The sequence below is a fragment of the Chiloscyllium plagiosum genome, unplaced genomic scaffold, assembly GCF_037043375.1.
Source record: "Chiloscyllium plagiosum isolate Xiang-an unplaced genomic scaffold, Cpla_swu_hap1 HiC_scaffold_16, whole genome shotgun sequence".
In the NCBI taxonomy this organism is placed as follows: domain Eukaryota; kingdom Metazoa; phylum Chordata; class Chondrichthyes; order Orectolobiformes; family Hemiscylliidae; genus Chiloscyllium; species Chiloscyllium plagiosum.
Window position 1 is genome coordinate 41,903,043 of NW_028270154.1, and position 19,551 is coordinate 41,922,593.

General features: G+C 40.4%; 1 protein-coding gene across 1 annotated transcript; it reads left to right on the plus strand.

Annotated features, from left to right (window-relative positions):
• The first annotated feature begins 1,428 nt into the window (after positions 1–1,428).
• LOC122556633 (thymosin beta-11-like) lies at positions 1,429–3,138 on the plus strand. Its single transcript, XM_043703566.2, has 3 exons — positions 1,429–1,542; positions 2,375–2,482; positions 2,772–3,138. Exons 2-3 carry the CDS (start codon positions 2,383–2,385, stop codon positions 2,807–2,809), a joined length of 138 nt encoding a protein of 45 aa, XP_043559501.1. The 5' UTR covers positions 1,429–1,542; positions 2,375–2,382; the 3' UTR covers positions 2,810–3,138.
• The last annotated feature ends 16,413 nt before the right edge of the window (positions 3,139–19,551 follow it).

The following is a 19,551-nucleotide window of genomic DNA, read 5'->3' on the forward strand; positions in this document are numbered from 1 at the left end:
TGTCTAAGTTCAGCATGAACACTGGACTTTACTCATTGAACTGAATAGCTTGTTTCTGTGCTGTATATCCTATGTAATCCTCTGTACTTTCCAGGTGTATTGCATTGAACTCTTCAGTTCTGCAGCAGCAGTACAGCCATCACACAGGACGGATGTCTTGGCCAACATTTGACATGACATTCATTTGTTGAATGGGAAATTGTGAACATAGTTTTCATATTAAATCTCTTTTAGAAGTTTATTTCAGTGTAAATAGTTATGTGTTCAAATGAAGCTGAGAAATAGAAAGCTATTCATCCAAAAACAATTCATACATCACACTGCCAACCAGTTCGTAAGCATTGGGGAACAAAAAATATCACTTTTTTATGACTTTGTATTTTGTGATAGACAAAGATTAAAAATGGAACATATTTACTTTGATTTCAAGCTGAAGTAGGGAGCTTGCAAAATGAGTTTTTAAGGTTACCATGCTAATATTGTATTAGTTGGCCTAATAGCCTGTAAGAAACTGGAACACTTTTTTTTCATAAAAAAATGTTTACAAATTGATTTTGCATTCACATAAATATCATCTTGCCTCATTTTAAGAGCCACCGAGTAGGGAAGTATTGTTATCACAATGCTAGTTTGTTAAACTATAATATAATTAATCCCTCATTCCCCCATCCCTGTAGCTAGTTATTCGTTTGAACTGGAAAAAAAACCTTTCAGAAAATGTACAGCTAATTCTACTTTATAAAATTGTGTACGAGGGTACTTGGTTATTTAAAAATGAAGCTAAGCCTTTGTCACTTTTTACCCTCCTTTGTAGATCCTCGATTAGTGACACTGATAATAATAATAAATAATAATAGAACAATACATGTTTCATTGGAGCTGATCGATTGAAAGTCTAGACTATTGTGATGGGTATCATTCTGATTAGAATCAGCACAACGTTCGATTGGCTCTTTATAAAGCGCGATTAAGTTTATTTTCAACGTGTTCAGGTAAACGTTGAATGTTCCTGCCTAATATCAACAATACGATAAAATGTAATTTTAATGTGTCATGATCATTATAATTTGTATTGCACTGAAAATAATATTCGGTTCTTCTATCTCCCTCGGAATGAAAAAAAGTCTCATTATTGGAGTATCCTCGCTTTTTCGAGTATGTTGTTCACGCCTGTTTGTTGTTCCGTGAATGCGAGGGTGTTGGTGCAAAGGTACCTTTCTTCCCATCTCTGGGAGAGGACAATACCCCATTCACTTGTCCATCACAGTACAAATCTCCAATAGTGCATTTCACTCGCGCCCTGAATCCTGAGAAATGGCTTCTCCAGACCTCAGCTTTGCATCAGTTTTCTGCTGATGCTCACCGCCTGTTCCAGGAACACTGCAATGCTATTTGCTGCACGCTTGATTTCCGGAAAGGCGGTCCTTGTTCTGTCAGATATTTATGCTAATCACGCGGAGCTCTGCGCTTTTTAATCCACGCCCAAGCAGTGCAGATAGAGAATTGTATCTGAATCTTTCGTAGAGCGGGACAAAGATAAGGGTAAGTAATACTTCTATGATCGCTTTTTAAAACAGAAAAAAAATCTGATCCCCTCACATTTGGTGACTAGAACATTCAAATTTCTTCTCATTTTGTATATATTTGAATTTAAGCTCTATTGATGTTCGCAATTTTAGCAGGTTTGCTGAGCAATCACATCCTTTATTAAAATTAATAACGGATAAAGGTGTTAGTTTATTTAGACCAAGGCTGGATAAATCTTCGTGACGAATTGTTAAAGGGTGGAAAATTAAATGAAATTACAAGCATTGGCAATTTAGCTTCTTAGAATAATACTATTTAATTTCAAATTCTGGGTCTTGGGAGGTCTCATTGTTATCCTGTTTCATTTCAGATCAGTTATATGAAACGCGATCATCTAACCCCCGTAATTTGTATATTCTAAAACAATAACAGTAAAAAGTCTGAGCCTGAATTAATGTAGGGCGGCTCCCATTGACAACAATGCTAAACAGAGGAATGTAGGATTAGCGTGATCTTAATCCAATTTTAGGGAGGACATCAATCCCAAAAAAGCCAAATGAAAGGTCAGTTAGCAAAACATAATTTTGAAATTTATGTTTTTTTGCAGGGCTGCTAACACCTTGTAGTTTTCGTTGCAGTTTTATTCTATGCTTGTTTTAGCATTCATATGACGGTCATTTTGCTGATTTTTGCACAAAAGGGCTACATTTGAAATATTATTCATGAATTTAAATGTGTAAATGCATCACTCTTCTAATGTGCGTGTTCTACTCACAATAGGAAGCAATAAGTGACTTTACATGCCGCAATGCACTGTACAGTCTTTGATAGTGACTTTATTTTGCAGCAGACGCCATGTCAGACAAACCAAGTCTTTGCGAAATCATACAATTTGATAAGAAAAAACTGAAGAAGACAGAAACCAAAGAGAAAAATCCTCTGCCAACAAAAGAGAGTGAGTATGTCAAAGATGGAGGCAGCCTTCAGACTACTGACCACACCTGTACGGTACCATTGTGAAGGATAATTATAAATTACCAACATTTGGCACGAAATAGTGAAATAGTTGTTTGATAACGCAGCATACTTTTAATGTCTGGTGTAGTAGCAAATTATGAGCAATGTTAAAATCGATATATAGTATCGTAGTTTACTCGGAAGGTTATTGTTACAGAAACCTGGCTTCGGCAGCTGAAATTAGATTGCATAGGTTTTGCTAAAAGTTTGGCTTCTTTTTGTTGCAGCAATTGAAGAGGAAAAAAGACAAGAATCAACTTCATGAATGTGAAATGGAGGCGATGCAATTTGTTATTTTTTTTTAAGTTGACTGGTTTTTGTTTCAAAATCCTTACTGCTAACTGACTCGCGGATGGGACTCTGTTGTAGCATACTGTCCACTCCCAAGATGGAGATTACTCCCTGTAGTGCACCAAGGGACCAACTTATCAAAATAATGGTGTTTGGACCATACAATGATAGGAAACAATGTATCTGCGCACTAAATATTTGAAGTCAGTTTAATTTTATTTATGTATTTAAAATCCATCTTTCCATGGACACTTCTATGCTTAACATGTTACAAATCTAATAAAAACCAATGAAATAACCAAATGTGTGGAACAGTTTAGATTTTTTCTTGTCCTTCCACACCCCAAAGAAATCTTTACAGGTAATTGGCAAAATCCATGGCGTTTCTCCTTAAATCTTGCATCTAATAAATGTTTGCTCCTCGTTAAAACACTAATTAAATGAATGTTGTAGTTGCTTGATGTGTTTCTTTCTATGAGACTTCTATAATCTGTTTCAAAGGAATGAGACAACAGTTAAGTGTCTAGGGACAAATGTTATCTTGCAATGTTTAATTGCATTTGCAATTTTTTATGTTAACATATACCAATCACAAAAATAGTTTTTGGCAGTCCTCTGTCATAGTAATAATACTGTAATGTATAGGAAGTTCTGTTCAGGCTCCTTAACAACCTATCATTGCTTAAAACAGTCACTATGAACATAATTCAAGTGTACCTGTCTTTTTAGAAAGTCTTTTTTTTTGTGCAATACAAAACATTATTGAAGCTGTGATTTCAATAAGAATTGTCATATGTGATAGCATTAAATTATTCTAATCAGCTCTGCCTGCCTACAAACTTCAAGAGATCATTGTAACAACATAATGTGTAATGGTTAAATGATTTGTGAATTTTGGTTCCAAATCATAAAGAACCTTTTAAATTTTAATTTGTCCAGTCGACACCAGGATTTAAAAATTGATACTTGTAAAATTGCATATTTTTGTTCCAATTAACTATTTTGTAAACTGGAAAGATTACATTGCAAAAAATACATACTATATTTTGTTCTAGTTAAAGTTTAATGTTTACTCCAAAATCTTATGACACTCATAATCAACAAGCTGAGGTCAGGCAGTCTGTTCCCAACTATTTGTAAGAAAAGTTGGTGAATGGTTTATTTTGTCCTTCCTCCTAGAGGAACAACCTCAAATTATCCAGTGAAAACAAAAGATTGTCAAATTTGTGTCCTGATTTCATATTGTAAATCTTACAACTTCAATGTATTTTGGTGTGTAGTGTAGCTATTCTTTCATATTATATTAGGAAGCAATGCTTAGGTTCCTGACAGCCTGTAAAACATATATGCAGAATTGCCTGGCTTGGATCTCGAGATACTACAAGTAACTCAAAATCCCCAAATTAGCGGTGAATTGCACATCTCCTGCTCGTGATATGTGTGTGTATATGGACATGAGATGGATGTAAATTGGTGTTAGCTGGACGACCCTCCTCTTTCCTCACAGTTAAATGCCTAGGCTCATACATAAATCGAAGTTAGAAGATGGCTGCTGCTGCTGCAACCTGTGGAAGTTATGCTGAACTACATCATAATTTTCAGGAGGAAGAAATTAGGAAAATTTGTGGGAAAAGGAACAAGGTCAATTAATATTTCATCAAGTATATAATATCTTAAATTGTGTAATTTCATTTTAATTACAGTTACAAGAATTTAAGATTTACTCCATTAAATTATTTTGTTAATTTTCATTATATCCTTCAAATTTCATGACATACCTCCCCTTCTTATTTATAAGATGGAAATGGTTATATTCTAACAAACAGACAATACGCAATACTTTATATTGGGTGAAATTCTGTTTTATGATGTATTGTATTCCTCAAAGCTGGACTTCAGAATGCCTTATCTCGATGACGTATAAATTTCGTGGGAGCCGGGAGAAACCCACGAGACACAATAGTCCTCTGTATTGTACCGTTGGTGGCAGAGGTGTTTTTTTTTTAATTTTCATATTGTATGCTCATTTTTGAAAACTGCTACCGCACAATTAGTTCTAGGTCAGCGATTCTTTACACAGAAAAAACTAATCACAACTTTCCGTATTCGTGTATTTAATAACCATGTAAAGTTACTAAAAATAACAAGATATATATCTGTTCAGTTTCTAGAATTGAAATATTGAGGGGTTACGATTGCGCAATTTAGAATATATAAAATCCAAATGCGGCTCACATCTTTGGCCAATAAAAAGACCTATTTGATTTTCAAATCTACTGCTGTTTACAGACGGTGTCCGTTGAAGGTAAAATGTTTTCAATACCTGAAACATCTCTGAAATACTATGCATAAAAATATCGAGGTACGGAGCCTTCAAGTTCTCTCAAGATTTCCATCGGGAACAATAACATCTCTATGACAAATAGGTGGTCTGGGAGAAATGGAGTTTCTGGAAACAGATCTGGTATCTTTCATATCGAGTATCACACTTATTATGCCTATAGAAAGGGTCCCGATTAGACAATGCCAGTTAGATGGCAGATGGGCAATTGATTTTGGAACACTCGGAGCTTGGAACAGCTGGCATCACAGTGGAACAGAGGAGAGAATTCTTAAGTCTTTGTTGAAGGATAGACAAATTTGTGAAGAAAACTGGCTGATATAATGCTAATAATGCTCACTCTGTTGCTGAACATTATTTATTAAATTATTGGTAGTTTTCTTCTTCGATACATATATTAGAGGTAAAGTCCTATTTTACAAAAAAATGCTATTGCGTGTCTGTACAATTTGAGGTGGCGATTTGATTACATCCGGAGTCCGCTTGAATGTTGAACACGGTGATCTGTTTCCGTGCTGTGCATTGTGCTGCCTGTTACATTGTGTCTGGAAAAACAGTCAGCTGATTTCATCGATGTCTGCACCACACCGACAGCATGTTTAGCTGGTCCAAACGTAATCAGACTGTTGAATTAGTTTCTCGGTGGAAGGCAATGAATCGGGAACATTGTTATTTTCAGGAATTTCTTACCATGATATTTCTGTTTATTAGTATTTACAGTTCTTTGATTTAGTTCTTAATCGTATTGTAATTCTATCATATTCCTATTTGTGATCTCATTAACGACATCTGTTTGTTTACTGTTACAACGAGTAATTCACTATTTTTATTATTTTAAAATTTGTGTTGTTTCTGCATAATCTGATTGCAAAATATTAATGTACAACTTCCAAAAGCTCTTTCATAATTTGAGATTTTTTTCCTTGAAACCAAAGGGCACAAACTTTGTGTCCAATTTTTTTGTAGCCATTCATTGATTTTTTTTGGACCAAATCAAGCATGATTGGGCCTTGTAATAACTGACAATTAATCCAACATTATCTTGAACTGCAAAATAATTCCCATCTTATTTTCTTTACTACCAACAATCTCCTTAAAGCTCTCTGCTTTGTCACTAAATCCTCACTTTGAACAAAGTACTCAATACATTTTTCGATAAAGAATAATTTTCCATGCTGAAGGATGTATTTGTTGTTGCATTATTTTATTCTATTAGCTGGCTTTGACTGTATGAACTCTGTGACTTCCGGTGCTGGGATTCAGAATTTGCCACTGAAGCTAAGGTATCCAGTGACATTTTCAAAAGGGATGGATAAGTGCCAAGATTTTAATACATCTTCAAAAACAGAAATCGCTGGAAAGGCTCAGGTTTGCCAGGATCTGTGGAAAGAAATCAGAGTTAATATTTTTGGTTAACGTTTTGGGTCAAAGGACTGAGGAAGAGTCAGTCGACCTGAAATGTTAACCAAAAACATTAACTCAGTACTGAGAAAGGATCAGTCAACCTGGAATGTTAACTCTGATTTCTTTCCAAAGATGCTGCCAAACCTGCTGAGCTTTACCAGCAATTTAGTTTTTGTTTCTCATTTACAGCATCTGTAGTTCTTATTTTTTTAAAAAGAAATATACCTTTATAGCTTAGTATAGTTCAACTCATCCTGTCATAGTATAAATTGTCTGGAGATACTCCATTGCCCAAATGAGCTGGCCTGTGAAAACTCTAACATGTAACCCCTGTGCTTTACTCTAAACTCTCAGTGACACATGTCTTGAAATGTCAGTAATTTCTAGGGATGACAGAGGCCAAGGGCAAAAATATTTCATTTTGGGGGTGGTATGGGGGTAGTGTTTTAGGTTCTGCTAAACTCAGCAGATTTAAGGAAAAGATAACAAAAAACATTTTAAGTTTTTTTTATTGGGTTCTCTAATAATTTGACTATTATGCTCTACCTGATATTTCCCTCTGCTCTATTTTTACATTACCAACATTTTCAATCATCACCAAGTGGAACACATGGAAACCAATTTACAGTCATAGAGGTGTACAGCACAGAAACATCCTTCAGTCCAACTTGACCATGCCAACCAGATATCCCAACCCAATCTAGTCCCATTTGCCAGCACTTGGCCCATATCCCTCTAAACCCTTCCCATTCATTTACACACCCAGATGCCTTTTAAATGCTGTAATTGTACCAGCCTCCACCACCTCCTCTGGCAGCTCATTCCACACACGCACCACCCTCTGTGTGAAAAAACTGCCCCTTAGGTCCCTTTTATGTCTTTCCCCTCTCATCCTAAACCCTATGCCCTCTAGTTCTGGACTCCCCCACTCCATGGAAAAGACCTTGTCTATTTATCCTCTCCATGCCCTTCAAGATTTTATAAATCTCTATAAGGTCACCTCTCAGCCTCCAATGCTCCAGGGAAAATAGCCCCAGCCTATTCAGCCTCTCCCTACAGCTCAAATCCTCCAACACTGGCAACATCTTTGTAAATCTTTTCCGAACCCTTTCAACTTTCCTTCCAATAAGAGGGAGACCAGAATTGCACACAATATTCTAAAAGTGGCCTAACCAATGTCCTGTATCAAGCACCAGAATCCAGAGCAACCTACCACCCACCTCATCAAACCTGTGACAGAGACTGTGGCTCCAGGATTGAATGGTTCAGCCAACGCATAACCCCACCCCTTTCCCAGAGTGGAAACAAGTCATCCTCAACTCTGAGGGATTGCCAAAAAAGAAAGAATTGTCATATTATGGTGGCGATATGGCGTGGTGCAAATCAAAGGTGAGGATATGTTTTTTCACATAATGGGAATCCTTTTATCATATACAGATTCAGAATAGCAGAAAGGACTTTGCATACAAAATGATATACATTGCACATTGAACCATCTTAACTTGAAGAAAAGGATAGATAAACCAGAGGCATCAAGCTGAACACAATGTCATTTTCAAAATTAATGACAGGCTTTAGTCTGTGACAATGCTACAGCTTTAAGAGGTTTATTTTGTCCTGATTTTTAATGAAGAGAGGTTGAGGAAAATGTGGTGAGTAGTGTGTTCCAAGCCAATAAAGTAAAAAGCTTATGAGGCTTTGTTTTTTTTTAAAGTGGAACAATAGGAGCAGCTTAAAGGGGTGAGCTCACACTCCCACAGATCTAGGAGTTTAGTTTAACTTTCAGTAGCTGTTGGGGCCTGGAAGCTGCTAAACATGTCTTCCTGCTACAGCAAAATGCTTGAGTTCTCATTCTCTCTTGAAGTTTTCTCTTGATATTCTTTCCTCTTGGACTGGGGAATTGATTGTGAAACAATCTATTTTACTGAATTTGCCTTTGTCAAGGGTGTGTTTATAAATGTTACTATATTAGAACAGTTGCTGGTTAGAAGTTAAATAATCTATTATTCTGTCAGGTTTTCCAATAGAGTTGTTATTCCAATTCTTCTTTCTTTTGTTTGTATTTGAATTGAATTGAATTGAATTTATTGTCATGTATACCGAGACACAGTGAAAAGTTTTGTCTTGTGAGCAATACAAGCAGATTAGAATAGATTCCCTACAGTGTGGCAACAGGCCCTTTGGCCCAACCAGTCCACACCGACCCTCCGAAGATTAACCCACCCAGACCCAATTTGACTAATGCACCTAACACTATGGGCAATTTAGCACGGCCAATTCACCTAACCTGCACATCTTTGGAGTGTGGGAGGGAACTGCAGAACCCAGAGAAAACCCATGTAGACACAGGGAGAATGTGCAAACTCCACAGAGGCAGACACCTGAGGCTGGAATCAAACCTGGGACTCTGGTGCTGTGAGGCAGCAGTGTTAACTACTGTGCCAACTTGCTGCCCTGCATAGATAATTAAACAATAAGTAAACAGTGGCAAAAACAAAAACACAGGTACAGGCAAATGCTAAGAGTTTGTGAGTCCATTCAATATTCTAATAACAGTCGGGTAGAAACTGTTTCAAAATCAGCTGGTGCATGTGTTCAGGTTTCTGTACTTTCTCCCCAATGGTGGACGTTGTAGAAAAGCATTGCCAGGATGGGATGGATCTTTGAGAATGCTGACGGCTTTTCCTTGAAAGCGGGCTGGTAGATGGATTCGATGGATGGTAGGTTGGTCTTTGTGATTTTCCGGGCCAAGTTCACCACTCTCTGTAATTGTCGCCGATCTTGAATGGGACAGTTGCCATACCGGGTAGTGATACACCCAGACAGAATGCTCTTGATGGAGCACCTATAAAAATTGGCAAGGGTATTCACTGTCATGCCAAATTTTCTCAGCTGTCTGAGGAAGAAGAGACGTTGTTGGGCCTTTGTAACCAGTGCAACCACATGAAGAGTCCAAGAAAACTTGTTGTTGATGACCACTTCCAGGGGCTTGACACTCTCCATGCATTCCACCTCTGTGTTGTTAATGTGTGTGTGTGTTTGGGGGGGGGGGGGGGGGGGGGGGGCTGCTGAGTAACATCCTGCTGAAAGTCAATAATGAGTTCCTTGGTTTTGCTGGCATTGAGAGCTAGGTTGTTCTCAGTGCATCATTTTTCCAGGTCTTCCACCTCCCGTCTGTCGTCTGTTTCATCATCATCTGAGACTTGACCAACTATGGCGGTGTCATCAGCGAACTTGTAAATGGCATTTGTCTGGTATTTGGCGACACAGTCACGGGTATGCAGTGAGTAGAATAGAGGGCTGTACACACCTCTGGGGGGCTCCAGTGTTGAGTGTTAGTGATGGATGAAATATTGTCCCCAATCTTCACTGATTGTGACCTGTGGGTCAGAAAACTGAGGATCCAGTTGCAGACAGTGGGGCTTAGTCTGAGATCCTAAGTTTAGTAATCAGTCTCATGGGGATAATAATGTTGAATGCTGAACTGTAGTCAATGAGTAGGATTCTTACGTAGCTATTCTTGGCATCAAGATGTTAGAGGGAGGAATGAAGGCAAGTGATATGGCATCTGATGTGGATCTGTTAGTCCGATAGGCAAATTGGAGTGGGTCAAGAGTAGTGGGGAGGCTAGAGTTGATTAATGCCATGACCAGTCTTTCAAAGAATTTCATGACCACAGAGGTTAGGGCCACTAGGTGGTAGTCATTGAGACATGTTACATGAGCCTTCTTAGACACAGGGATGATATTGGCCTCTTGAAACAGGCAGGGACAGTGGCCTGCTGCAGGGAGAGGTTGAATATGTCCAAGAAGATCTCTGCCAGTTGATCTGCTTATGCTCTGAGTGAACAGCCTGGTACTCTGTCTGGTCCCATCGCTTTCCTTCGATCAACACGAGGGAAAATTGATCTGACCTCTGATGCACTGACTGTTAGGATAGGTTCATCAGGACTTGTCAGAATAGGTGTTACCTCTCCACCGAAATTCTGCTCAAAGTGAACATAGAAGGCGTTGAGATGATCTGGGAGGGATATGTCATCATCTGCTATCTTGCACTGTCTCTTTTTAGAACCTGTGATGTCATCCAGTCCTTGCCATAGGCGCTGGGTGTCTGTCTTGGTCTCTAGTTTGGATCGATATTGGTCCTTGGCTGTCTTAATGGCTCTGCAAAGGTCATACTTGGATTCCTTATATTTGAGTGGGTCTCCTGATCTGAAGGCCTCACACCTGGTTTTTAGCAGGTTCTGTATATCGTGATTCATCCCGGGTTTCCTGTTGGGGAACACCAGGATTGACTTCCTCGGTATGCAGTCCTCCACACACTTGCTGATAAAGTCTGTGATGGTGGTGGCGTACCCGTCCAAGGTACCTGTGGACTGTTTGAAAGTGGCCCAATCAGCCAATTCCAGACAGAACCGGAGTTGATCCTCTGCCTCCTCCGACCAGCACTGGACCTGTATCCTCGAGGGGGTCTCCTGTTTGAGCTTTTGCCTGTAGGCCAGGAGAAGAAACACGGCATTGTGGTCGGAGTTCCTGAAATGAGGAAGAGTGTTGGAGTGGTAGGCAACTTTCACAGTGGTGTAGCAGTGGTCGAGAATGTTTGGGCAGGTAATGCTCTGGTGGTATTTAGGCAACACCTTCCTTAGGTTGGCTTAATTGAAGTTGCCAATTACAATAAACAGGGCCCCGAGGTGTTCCATCTCAAGGGTGTTTTTTTTAGATTAGATTCCCTACAGTGTGGAAACAGGCCCTTCAGCCCAACTAGACCACACCGACCCTCCGAAGAGTAACCCACCCAGACCCATTTCACTCTAAACAATGCACCTAACACTATGGGAAATTTTAGCATGGCCAATTCACAGTCTTTGGACTGTGGGAGGAAACCGGAGCACCTGGTGGAAACCCACGCAGACACGGGGAGAACGTGCAAACTCCAAATAGACAGGTTGGAATCGAACCTGGGACCCTAGTGCTGTGAGGCAGCAGTGCTAACCGCTGAGCCACCATGCTGCCCACACTAGCAGTGGAGTACAGCACACCCAGAGCTTCTTCAACCTTTGCTTATGGTGGTATGTTAACAGCCACAACTATAGTGTAAGAATAACTATAGTGTAAGAATAAAGTGCGTTTTGCTTCAAGCTTAATAGTTTGATCAATCAAATTACTTCCAGAACAAAGTGCCTTACACTTGCCTTAAACATAAGAAGTTGTTGGGATCTTGGCTTTTTAATATATTTTGAAGGGGTTTAGTCTGTTCTATAACAAGTTGCAAAACAGAATTTTCCTCTAGCAAAATTAGATCACATGGAATATGGTGAGAATTAGCCATTTGGATACAGAACTGGCTCAAAGATAGAAGACAGAAGGTGATGGAGGAGTGTTGCTTTTCAGACTGGAGGCCTGCTTAGTAAAGTTTGCAGATGACAATTAAATTGGAGGTGGAGTAGACAGCGAAGAAGGTTACCTCAGAGTACATTGATATCTTGATCAGATGGGCCAATGGGGCGAGGAGTGGCAAATGAGAGTTTAATTTAGATAAATGTGAGATGCTGCATTTGGAAAGGAAAATCAGCAGGACTTATACACATAATGAAAAGGTCCTGGGGAGTGTTGCTGAACAAAGAGACCTTGGAGTGAAAGTTCATAGTTCCCTGAAAGTAGAGTTACAGGTGGATAGGATATTAGATTCGCTACAGTGTAGAAACAGGCCCTTCAGCCCAACAAGACCACACTAACCCTCCAAAGAGTAATCCACCCAAACCTATTTCCCTCTGACTAATGCACCTAAAACTATGGACAATTTTTTAGTATGGCCAATTCACCTGACCTGCACATCTTTGGACTGTGGGGGGAGACCAGAGCAAACTCATGCAGACACGGGGAGAATATGCAAACTCCATGCAGACAGTCGCCCAAGGCTGGAATTGAACCTGGGATCCTGGTGCTGTGCTAACCACTAAGCCACCGTTTAGTATGCTTGCCTTTATTGGTCAGTGCATTGAGTATAGGTGTTGGGAGGTCATGTTGCAGATATACCAGATGTTGGAATTCACAGTTTTGGTCTCCCTGTTATAGGAAGAATGTTGTGAAACCTGAAAGGGTTCAGAAAAGACTTACAAGGATGTTGCCAGGGTTGGATGGTTTGTACTATTGGAATAGGCTGCGGCTCGTCTCCCTGGAGCGTCAGGGGTCTGAGGGGTGATCTTATACAGGTTTATAAAGTCTTAAGGGTAATAGATAGGGTGAAAAGACAAGGTCTTTTCCCTGTGTTTGGTGAGTCCAAAGCTAGAGGGCATAGGTTTAAGGTGAGAAGAGGAAGATTTAAAAGGAACCTAAGGGGCAACTTTTTCATGCAGTGGGTGGAGCATGTATGGAACAGGCTGCCAAAGGAAGTGGTGGAGGCTAGTACAATAATGACATTTAAAAGGCATCTGAATGGGTATATGAATAGGAAGGGTTTAGAGCCGTATGGTCAAAATGCTGGCAAATGGGACTAGATTAGTTTAGGATATCTGGTTGGCATGCATAAGTTGGACCGAAGGGTCTGTTTCTATGCTGTACAACTTTATGACTCTAGTTAGCCAACATTTTAAAAACAGGTTTCTTTAAACTTGTAGTCATGGATGCAGCATTCATTAGGCAATTATTTCATTCCTAATGAAGATCGATGTTCTTCATTTCCTCATTTCGGTAAATACACTATCTGTTTCAGCATTTGGCTGGACAGATTAGAAAGGTGCCATTTTTAATCCTGTACTTATAGGTGTAAAAGGACCAATACTGCAACATCTCCACTAAGGAAATGGTGTCTTTAGAGAAAGGAAATGTGAGAGCAGTCCTCAGCATATTCAGTGGTGAATTCCTAATTATATAACTGAATGATTTTTAATTATTTGAGAAAGTGTCACATGTGTGGGATGTCCTCATTTGAGACAGTGAAATTATTTAATGAATCAGCATTGTGTCCCATGGTCTTTTACACTACAGCTTTAGATTCATTAACTATCTGTGTAAAATACATACTGGAAAACTGCCTAGCCATTTGATCCACCATGTCAATACTTTAAACCAGGTTGTCATGGTTGTAACATATATTCTGACTTTTAAAATTAAACAATATACATTATCGACAGTATTTATTTTCCCAGATACGTTTTTGTTTGTCGTTCCAAGCATGGAAAAATAAGAAATCTGAAAAGAGAACTAAATGAAGTTAAAGAGATGAGGAAAATGAGAACATATTAATGTAATTTTCATACTCTTCTGTTTCTAACAAATTGCAAATACAGGCAAGTTCTGACATTCTTCTTCTAAAGATACAAAATTGGGAATGATAGAGAATGCACAAAAGCTGTTCACCAAACTTCCACTGCCACATGTTGACTGTTTGTCAAAACACTTCAGTCAGTTGTTTTCAATTGTTAACAAAAATGAAGTACAAAAAGTCCCCCTCAAATTTATGTTCAAAATTTAAAACTTTTGGGAAATCCCTTCTGTAAGTTGCTTTTACATTAGGACTGCTATTTGGAGCTGGACAGGTCATTTTTGGAGTGAACTGCCCAGAACACAACCTATTTTAAAAACAATTATTTAAAGTTTAATTTTTGCGCAGCTGAAAAAACAAAGAAGCTGGAACAGAAAGGAAGTACAGAATAGGAAGTAACAAACATTGTGCCTAGGGATCTGTATAGTTTTGTCAACCAATCTGATGAATGGAAAATGAGATTTAATATGGACAAATGAAAAGTAATAAGCTTAAAGAAGGGAAATAAGCAATAGGAACATAATAATAGCTCTAACGGAGCAATTTAAAATGGATGTGGGGATACCAAAAACATATTGAAAGGAGAATGATTTCCATACCCATAGAGATGCCTCAACCGGGACCTTGGGTTCATGTCACACTACAGGTGACCACCATTGCACTATACATACACAAACACAGGCACTCCTATACACACACACGCTCACAGACTTAAAGACACTCTACACTCACATACACACAAATATACACTCTCTCTCATACTCACAACCCCCACCCCAGACAGACACACACACACACATACATATACGTTTGTGGGGTGAATTTGTACTTGCAGAGTTACATTATGCTTTGCTCAAAAAAATGCATGAATTCATGTAAGACTCTGTTATCTCACTTTTTAGATTAGAATCAGTCTAAACATTATGGCACAGACAGAGAACACAGGGGGCTAACACCTTCAACATATTTTCTGGCTAACACCAATTGTTACAGTTAACCTGAGAATGTAACTTTTTAAAAAAAATGTTTTGTGATTTACACATGAAAGAAGTGAAACTATCATCGAACAGATGAAAGACTAAACAAATAATGGGCGGCACAGTGGTTAGCACTGCTGCCTCATAGTGCCAGAGACCTAGGTTTAATTCCCGCCTCAGGCAACTGTCTGTGTGGAGTTTGCACATTCTCCCCGTGTCTGCATGGTTTTCCTCCCACAGTCCAAAAATGTGCAGGTTAGGTGAATTAGCCATACTAAATTGCCTGTAGTGTTAGGTGAAGGGGTAAATGTGGGGGAATGGGTCTGGGTGGGTTGCTCTTTGGAGGGTCGGTGTGGACTTGTTGGGCCGAAGGGCCTGTTTCCACACTGTAAGTAATCTAACCTAATCAAGATATTTTTCAAAGTATAATTTCAGTTACATCACACTGTAAACTTCTGCTATAAATTCTGTGTCTTACAAGTGTGTACTCCACAACCACCTGATGAAGGAGCGATGCTCCGAAAGCTAGTGTTTCCAATTAAACCTGTTGGACTATAACCTGGTGTTGTGTGATTTTTAACTTTGAAAGGACAAGGCTTACTGAAATGTCTCCAGAAGAATTTTATGGATCAAAATGTTTTGATCCAGTGAGGAAGGAGGTATTGCAAAATCTGGTTCTCAGGATTTGAATGTGGTCAAGTTGATGAAGAATCATTAAGGGAACATTTAGGGACAGATATTATAATATCATAACATTTAAGTTAGCCATGGAAAGGACAAAAATCAATCTAGAATGAAAATTAGGGAAGTGATGTGAAAATGAATATGGAAAGACAAACTAAAAATAATAATTGACAAGCAAAATCAGAGTAAAACTGCGGGCTGTCGTTCAAGAGGTTTAGGTATGATTGAGGTATATTTTCATAAGCAGGAAAGCCAGGACAAAGTAATCTGGAATTCCCTTAGTGATGAAAGAGATAGAGACTAAGATCAAGCCGATGAAGATGTTAATTTTATAACATAAGAGAGAAACTGAATATAAAAGTGAAAAAAGAATTGAGAAACAAAGAGAAAACCTAAGCCAAGATTTGCAGCTAACATAAAAGGACATCAAAATCTTCAATGCATATATGATTTGTAAAAGTGTCACAAAAATAAGTGAGACTAATTTGAGATCAAAAAGGGAATTTCACATTATGGCAGAGGGCTTGACTGAGGTATTAAATAACTACTTTATCTACCTTTATCAAGGAAGAAGCTGCTGCCTGAGGTGTAGTGAAAGAGGAGGTAAGTGACAAACTAGATGGACTAAAAATAATAGTGAAGCATTAGTAAGGCTGACTGTACTTAAAGTTGGTAAATCAAGGTCCAGATTAAATGCTTTTGAAGATAATGAGGGCATATAGAGTCATAGAGATGTACAGCATGGAAACAGACCCTTCGGTCCAACCCGTCCATGCCAACCAGATATCCCAACCCAATCTAGTCCCACCTGCCAGCACCCAGCCCATATCCCTCCAAACCCTTCCTATTCATATACCTATCCAAATGCCTCTTAAATGTTGCAATTGTACCAGCCTCCACCACTTCCTCTGGCAGTTCATTCCATACACATACCACCCACTGTGTGAAAAAGTTGCCCCTTAGGTCTCTTTTATATCTTTCCCCTCTCACTCTAAACCAATGCCCTCTAGTTATGGACTCCCCCATCCCAGGGAAAAGACTATGTCTATTTATCCTATCCATGCCCCTCATAATTTTGTAAACTTCTATAAGGTCACCCCTCAGCCTCCGACGCTCCAGGGAAAACAGCCCCAGCCTGTTCAGCCTCTCCCTGTAACTCAGATCCTCCAACCCAGGCAACATCCTTGTAAAACTTTTCTGAACCCTCTCAAGTTTCACAACATCTTTCCGATAGGAAGGAGACCAGAACTGCACACAATATTCCAACAGTGGCCTAACCAATATTCTGTACAGCCGTAACATGACCTCCCAACTCCTGTACTCAATACTCTGATCAATAAAAGAAAGCATACCAAACGCCTTCTTCACTATCCTATCTACCTGCGTTTCCACTTTCAAGGAGCTATGAACCTGCACTCCAAGGTCTCTTTGTTCAGCAACACTCCCTAGGACCTTACCATTAAGTGTATAAGTCCTGCTAAGATTTGCTTTCCCAAAATGCAGCACCTCGCATTTATCGGAATTAAACTCCATCTGCCACTTCTCAGCCCATTGGCCCATATGGTCCAGATCCTGTTGTAATCTGAGGTAACCCTCTTCGCTGTCCACCACACCTCCAATTTTGGTGTCATCTGCAAACTTACTAATAGCACCTCTTATGCTCGCATCCAAATCATTTATGTAAATGACAAAAAGTAAAGGGCCCAGCACCGATCCTTGTGGCGCTCCACTGGTCACAGGCTTCCAGTTTGAAAAACAACCCTCCACCACCACCCTCTGTCTTCTACCTTTGAGCCAGTTCTGTATCCAAATGGCTAGTTCTCCCTGTATTCCATGAGATCTAAGCTTGCTAATCAGTCTCCCATGGGAGACCTTGTCGAGCGCCTTACTGAAGTCCATATAGATCACATCTACTGCACTGCCCTCATCAATCTTCTTTCTTACTTCTTCAAAAAACTTAATCAAGTTTGTGAGACATGATTTCCCACACACAAAGCCATGCTGACTATCCCAAATCAGTCTTTGCCTTTCCAAATACATGTACATCCTGTCCCTCAGGATTCCCTCCAACAACTTGCCCACCACTGAGTCAGGCTCACCGGTCTATAGTTCCCTGGCTTGTCTTTACCGCCCTTCTTCAACAGTGGCACCACGTTTGCCAACCTCCAGTCTTTCGGCACCTTACCTGTGACTATCAATGATACAAATATCTCAGCAAGAGGCCCAGCAATCACTTCTCTAGCTTCCAACAGAGTTCTCGGGTATACCTGATCAGGTCCTGGGGATTTATCCACTTTTAACCATTTCAAGACATCCAGCACTTCCTCCTCTGTAATCTGGACATTTTGGAAGATGTTACCATCTATTTCCCTACAGTCTATATCTTCCATATTCTTTTCCACAGTAAATACTGATGCAAAATACTCATTTAGTATCTCCCCCATTTTCTGTGGCTCCACACAAAGGCCGCCTTGCTGATCTTTGAGGGGCCCTATTCTCTCCCTAGTTACCCCTTTGTCCTTGAGATAGCTTTGGCAAATAGAATTAAGGAGAATCGAAAGGGGTTTTACAAATACCCGTTTTGCCCTCCTGATTTCCCTCTTAAGTATACTCCTACTTTCTTTATACTCTTCTAAGGTTTCACTCGATCTATCCTGTCTATACCTGACACATGCTTCCTTCTTTTTCTTAACCAAACCCTCAATTTCTTTAGTCATCCAGCATTCCCTATACCTACCAGCCTTCCCTTTCACCCTGACAGAAATATAATTTCTCTGGATTCTTGTTATCTCATTTCTGAAGGCTTCCCATTTTCCAGCTGACCCTTTACCTGCGAACATCTGCCTCCAATCAGCTTTTGAAAGTTATTGCCTAATACCGTCAAAATTGGCCCCTCCGCCTCTTCCTTTCCCGCCGTACCAACCAGTACCCTTCCACTGACACCCTCCTTCGACTGACTGAACTGGTCCTCACCCTGAACAACTTCTCTTTCCAATTCTCCCACTTCCTCCAAACCAAAGAAGTAGCCATGGGCACCCGCATGGGCCCCAGTTATGCCTGCCTCTTCGTAGGATATGTGGAATAGTCCATCTTCCGCAGCTACACTTGGCATCACCCCCCCACCTTTTCCTCCGCTACATCGATGACTGTATCGGCGCTGCCTCGTGCTCCCACGAGGAGGTTGAACAGTTCATCCACTTTACCAACACCTTCCACCCCGACCTCAAATTCACCTGGACCGTCTCAGACTCCTTCCTCCCCTTCCTGGACCTTTCCATATCTATCTTGGGCGACTGAATCAACACGGACATTTACTATAAACCGACCGACTCCCACAGCTACCTAGACTACACCTCTTCCCACCCTGCTGCCTGTAAAAACGCCAGCCCATATTCCCAATTCCTTCGTCTCCACCGCATTTGCTCCCAGGAGGACCAGTTCCAATACCGTACAACCCAGATGGCCTCCTTCTTCAAAGACCGCAATTTCCCCCAGATGTGGTCGACGATGCCCTCCACCACATCTCCTCCACTTCCCGCTCCTCCGCCCTTTAGCCCCGCCCCTCCAATCGCTACCAGGACAGAACTCCACTGGTCCACACCTACCATCCCACCAACCTCCAGATACATCATATCATCCGTCGTCATTTCCGCCACCTCCAAACGGACCCACCACCAGGGATATATTTCCCTCCCCTCCCCTATCAGCGTTCCGAAAAAAACACACCCACCGTGACTCCCTCGTCAGGTCCACACCCCCCACCAACCCAATCTCCACCTCCCCCCTTACTTCCCTCCAAGGCCCCAAGGGATACTTCCATATCCACCTACACCTCCACACACATCATTTATTGCATCCGCTGCACCCGATGTGGCCTCCTTTATATTGGGGAGACAGGCCGCCTACTTGCGGAACGTTTCAGAGAACACCTCTGGGACACCCGGACCAACCAACCCAACCACCCCGTGGCTCAACACTTCAACTCCCCCTCCCACTCCACCAAGGACATGCAGGTCCTTGGACTCCTCCATCGCCAGACCATAGCAA

What these genes read in the sequence shown, in the direction of transcription:
- LOC122556633 (XM_043703566.2), top strand. Translation starts at nt 2,383, where the DNA reads ATGTCAGACAAACCAAGTCTTTGCGAAATCATACAATTTGATAAGAAA. An exon ending in TCCTCTGCCAACAAAAGAGA is followed by an intron (nt 2,483 to 2,771) that starts GTGAGTATGTCA and finishes TTTTTGTTGCAG; the next exon opens with CAATTGAAGAGGAAAAAAGA.